This window comes from Elephantulus edwardii, unplaced genomic scaffold (assembly GCF_000299155.1).
Source record: "Elephantulus edwardii isolate Elephantulus edwardi_28Jun2011 unplaced genomic scaffold, EleEdw1.0 scaffold00536, whole genome shotgun sequence".
Classification (NCBI taxonomy): domain Eukaryota; kingdom Metazoa; phylum Chordata; class Mammalia; order Macroscelidea; family Macroscelididae; genus Elephantulus; species Elephantulus edwardii.
Genome location: NW_006400286.1, coordinates 31,722 through 37,506, shown reverse-complemented (window position 1 = coordinate 37,506; position 5,785 = coordinate 31,722). Strand labels below are relative to the sequence as shown.

The window sequence follows — 5,785 nt, the reverse complement described above, 5'->3', positions numbered from 1 at the left end:
GCTGTTGTACATAGGGTCGCTATGAGTCGCAGGCTACTCGACAGCACATAACAACAACAACAACAATCTTATTCATTCAAACTCAGGTGAACTGTAGCACAAACAGCTCAAAATATCTATGAAGTGTGGGTCCAGAGAAGTGTCAATGAATATGCTGCCACCGTGAGTCAGACCCTGAAGATAAGGGTCAGACCCTGAAGACAAGGAAGGTCGTGGTCAGCCATCAGAAGTAGATAATGATCGGGTAAACAAAGTTAATCACCTCAAAACTTTCTGAGAATTTGCAGCTGAACTCCACATCCATTATTCTATGACTGCTCATCATTTGGAGCAAACTGGAGAGGTGAAGAAAATCAACAAATGGGTTCCTCACAAACTGAATGAAAATTAAAGCCATCACTTCTCTGAAATCTGCTTTGTGCTCCTTTCACGTAATCTTTCTCTACTATTATAATGTGTGATGAAAAATGGAGTGATGATCAACACAGTGGTTGGACTGAAGTGAAGCAACAAAAAACTGAGCTCACACCAAAAGGTCATGGTGACTGGTTTTTGCAGCCAGATAAATCCACTACCATTTCTTGAATATTGGTGAAATAAAAATCTGCACTTTTGGCATCTAGCACTCATCCAAAGAAAAGGTCCTTCTGCACAGTGCCCAACCACCCATCACACAACCAATGATCCAAAAACTCAAAGAATTGAGCAACAAAATTCTGCCTTAACCTCTAACCACCTACTACTCCTTCAAGCACCTCCACAAGTTTTTGCAGTGGAAACTTCAATGACTGAGATTCAGAAAAAGACTTGAGGAAATCTGTCAATTCCAAACCAGAATAAACAAACTTGTATCTTGTTGGTAAAATGTATACATTATAATGGTTTTTTGATAAAGCTAAGTTTGAGCAGAGTTATGTAATTTCAAAGCTGAGGTTTTAAATAGGCATTATTTTTTTAACCTTGGCAACTTCAATCTTATCTACATTTATGATGATGTTTTTTACTGATCCAGTTATGAGGATGTTAATTTTTTTCATATTGAGGTGTAATCCATATTTAAGGCTATAGTCTTAGATATTCTTCAGTAACTGCTTCAACTTGGATTATTCGTTCAGCACACATACTGAATGAACAATCAGCTACCATTCACAGTGACACTCCAAACAACAGGTCTCAATCTTGCCCTCTCCTGTACCATCCTCACGATCCATGCTCAAGCCCACTTTTACAGTCACTGGTTGCACTTCCTCTGAGACAGACTAGTCATTTCAGCAGACCATGGGATATTCAATATTCTTTTCCAGCTTCACAATGCAAAGGCATCAATTTTTCTTTGGTCTTCCTTATTCACCAACCAACCTTCCGATACATACAAAGTAATGGGAAATGGTATGGTTCGGATCAGATGCACTGTAGTCTTTAGCTGATTGTCCTCGCTCTCAGCCCTTTGAGAGATTCTTTAGTAACAGATTTGCCCAATGGAACATGTCTTCTAATTTTCTGACTGTTGCTGTAGTTGACTGTGTGGCCAGAGGATTCTAATCAAATTAAATTCTTTTTTTAAAAATTTTATTATTTTTGTACGTGTACCGTCAAATCAGATCTGACTGGTACAGGAGGAGACTGCCCCTCCTTCCCCGGCAGAGCATCTGGTGGATTCGAACCGTGCGCCTCTGGGATTGTAGTTGCAGGTCCTTGTCACTAGGCCACCAAAGCTCCCCCTAATCAAATTCAATTCTTGACAACATCCATCTTTTTTCCACTTATCATGATGTTGGCTCTTATTTAGTGGTGAGGATTTCTGTTTTGATGTTGAGATGTAATCCATATTAAATGCTATAGTCTTTGATCTTCTCCAGTAAGTGCTTCAAGCCTCTTCACTTTCTGCACTCATTGTGCAAGTTGATAATTCTTCCTTCTGTCCTATACTTCCTTATTCATACAGACCAGTCATTTTACACAAGGGAGCTGTCAGAGGCTGAGGAAAATAATTCAAGAAGCTAAATTATATGAAGAGCACTATAGCATCAGGATACATATGAAAGAGTATGGTGAAATGATACAGTCCTAATATACACCTTTCCTGATTTTAAATTATGCAGTATTCCCTTGTTTTGTTCTAATAACTGCTTCTTAATCTATGTACAGGTTCCTCATGAGTACAGTGAAGTGTTCTGAACTTCTTACTCTTCTCAATGTTATCTATAATTTATTGTGACTCAATTGAATGGTTTCTCATAGTCAATAAAACTCAAGTCATACCACTGCTATTCTCTGCTTTCAGACAAGAAGTATTTGTCCTCATAACACATCCTATTCTGTATGTAGTTTGAATTTTTCCACAGTAAACCCGACTGATGATCTCTGCCACAAAATTTACCTATTTGGTTCCTGTGTATTTCCTCCGGCAAGATCCACATATACGTTTATATTTTTCTGGGGTGTTATTTTTTTTAAATCATTTGCAATTAGTAAGTTGTTGGCCACACAAAATTTTGTCACATGATCTCTATCTCCAAGCTCATTATTTTCCCACTTCTATGGTCTTCTATTACCATTATTATTATTAAAATATCTGAAATTCTGCTTCACCACATGTATAAGTACTTGTCTCTTCCTCTTCAGCTGCAGAGACACAGAACAGCTAAGCTCTTTAAACTACTGGATCTGTGAGGGATTGTGAGTTGTTCAGGATGCTGGTTAGATGTTTCCTGAGAAGTTGTTTCCAGGTGTAGGATGCTAGTCCAACTCACAGTGCCTTCCTAACCTTTTGTATAACACTCTCTACCTGTCATGTTCACTTGGCCTCAAACACTCATGAAGTAAAATTCAGGAAGCCAACTGTTGCCTAGTTCTTGACCACAAACAAGATCTGAGCCTCTGATTGGCTGACTGCACCCTTGCTCTCTGGATTAAGGGCAACTAGACTTTTCCTGTGACCCACAGTCCTGTATTGCCTGGTTCCTAGGACTAGGTCCAGTCCACAGTCCCAGACCCAAAGATTCTGAGAAGCTTCTGAGAGGTATGAAAGAAAAGGCAGGCACACCTGCACTCTCACTCACACAGAGAAGATTAGATAGCCTAGTGACAACCTGCCAGTTCTTACTTGTTCAGCCGGATTGCATACTCCTTCAGGGCAAACACGTTGTCAGCAAACACAATAATCTTGTCATTCCTCCTTTCATGAAACTTGATTAGAAACTGGCAAGCTCTGAACTTATTGGGGTTCATAGTGTACAGCAAGATTCGTTTCTTGGTTTTAATTGCCACATATTCCCGATAAAATTCAGGAGACATTGGACACCAGACCTGTGAAAGAAAAAGAATCGAGAGTAATTTTCCAAGTGTAAATATCTCATGATTGAAAATGTTTGAAACTTTTTTAGTTAGCACAATTAGCTTTAAAAGGAAATTAACAATAGATGAATTATACCTCAATAAAGCTATAAAAATATATACACACATATAATTCACCATACATACTTGCCAAATACACATCCAATAAAACAAAAACCCATACATAGCACCTCATGTAAATTAGGGTACTTTCACGTATTAATAACTTCATAATTACCCACGACATTATTTTCACATCAGCTACAAGTGAGGAAAATCAGAATCTTAACAGAGGTACAAGGAGTCAATCCCACTAAGACTACTTCATCTAAATGAAAATCAACACTGCTAGTTGAGAATACGACATAAACACACACTTTTAGCTCACAGTAAAAAACTCTTTCAATTAGGTTGTTTAAGTCATGGATACAACATCAATCACAGTCATCCTTTCCTTCTTGTCCTCTAAACTCACCCCAAAAATCTGGACAAGTGCAGAAAGTAGTAAAGAAAAATCACTCATTTCAAATTCAGTGATACCCCCAAGAAAGAAAACGAAGAGGGTGGGGGAAGAAAATGGGAAAACATACACACATTTATTCTAAATCATGGGACAGCACTATTGGATGGCAGAAAGTAGGAAGCCAAGACAGAAAAACTACAAGTTATCAAGCCAACTCATGACTCCTGACAGCTGACAAGGCAGTGTGGAAAAAGGCATGTCTCCCTCCCTACCCTAACAGGATGGGCTTCGACACAGGGTGATGCTAGGAAAGATATAGACTGTTGCCAAAAGCCTACTGACCCCTTACTAATCTTCCAGTTTACTAATTTTATAGGACATAAAAGCATCTTGATAATCATCTTTTCTAACTTTACCATCAGTTATACAAAATGAGACTTTCATATATCCTAAAAATCTCAAATTCTAGTAAAAAAAGAGGGTGAATAACATACAGTGATTCTAGAATCAGTCCAGATGTGCATCTCAGTCCAAATACTTATAAGAAAGCACCACTTTCGCAAATCATGTTAACTCTCCCTCTTGCCCGACTCTGCGCTATATAACTGAGGTGATGACAAGGAAAAGAGCGAACACTTAACGAAAATTAAAAACCAAGTTTCCCACTGTTGAAAGGACCTGGGAGCTGTCATCGAGCTGCCTTCAACTCAGGGACCATGTAGAGCCCCTGAAACCCTGCCTGATTTTGTGCCAGCAACAGTCTCTACAATGTTTGAGCTCACTGCATTCACTGTGTCAATCCATCTCACTGAGGATCTTCCTTTCTGCTGACCCTTCACCTTGCCAAGCATGATGTCTTCTTGCATAGACTGGACCCTCCTAACAACATGCAGAAGTATGAGAAGTCTTACCATCTTGCCACTAAAGGTGAACTGCGGTTGCATTTCCTCCAACAAAGATTTGCTTTTCCTTAAAGTCTTTAGAGTGACTTATGTCTTTGCTCTACAGCCCTTTAAAGAGGTTCCTGACAAAAGATTTTCCCAAAACGATGAGTCTTTTGATTTCCATGAATTTTTATTAGGGAACCAAGAAAGATGAAATCCTTGAAAATTTCAATCTTTTCTCGATTTATGATGATGTTGCTTTGGTCTGGCTGTGAGGATGTTTGATTTCTCTTCATGTTGAGATATAATCCATACCATAAACTATAACCTTTTATCTTCTTCAGGAAGTGCTTCAAGTCCTGACTTTCTGCAAGTTGTAAGAATCTGTGTAACACAGGGTGCTGATTTTCTTCTAATCCTGATGCCACACTCTTCTTCATAGAGTGAAACTTCTTGGATTATTTTCTCGGTACACATACTAAGTATGTATAGCAAAAAAATACTAGCGTGACATACACCTTTTCTAATTTTAAACCATGTAATATCCCGTTATTCTAATCTATTTCTTAACATTGGAGAGATGAGATGGACTGGCATGGGGAATTTTGAGTCAGATGATCATATATTATTCTGGAGATGAAAAGGTGGGGAAAAATGGAGTTGCTTTCATAGTTGAAGAAATTTCTACATCCATCTAGAAGTACAACATTGTGAGTGATAGAATGATATCCATACGCTTATAAGGAAGCCCAGTGAACAACAACATCATTCAGATATATGCACCAACAACCAGAGCCAAAGAAGAAGAAATAGATGATTTTTAACAACTCTTACAGGCAGAGATAGAGCGAACATGCAATCAAGATGCACTGATAATAATGGGCGACTGGAACACAAAAGTTGGGAACAGGGAAGAAGAATCAGTAGTTGGAAAACATGGACTTGGTGACAGAAATGCAGCTAGAGGTAGAATGATTGAATTTTGCACAATCAATGACTTATTCATTGCAAATACGTTTTTTAAGAGACATAAACGCAGGTTATACACATGGATTTCACCTGATGGTATGCATAGGAATCAGATCAATTACATCTGCGGAAA

At 38.5% G+C, this 5,785-nt stretch overlaps 1 protein-coding gene across 1 annotated transcript in view; it reads right to left on the bottom strand.

The window, feature by feature from the left end:
• Window positions 1–5,785, bottom strand: part of LOC102852234 (TFIIH basal transcription factor complex helicase XPB subunit-like) — a 46,024-nt gene that overhangs the window by 16,949 nt on the left and 23,290 nt on the right. The window contains exon 10 of the mRNA XM_006903206.1: window positions 3,107–3,309. Within this exon, the coding sequence (XP_006903268.1) occupies window positions 3,107–3,309 (203 nt within the window). The remainder of the gene's footprint in view (window positions 1–3,106; window positions 3,310–5,785) is intronic.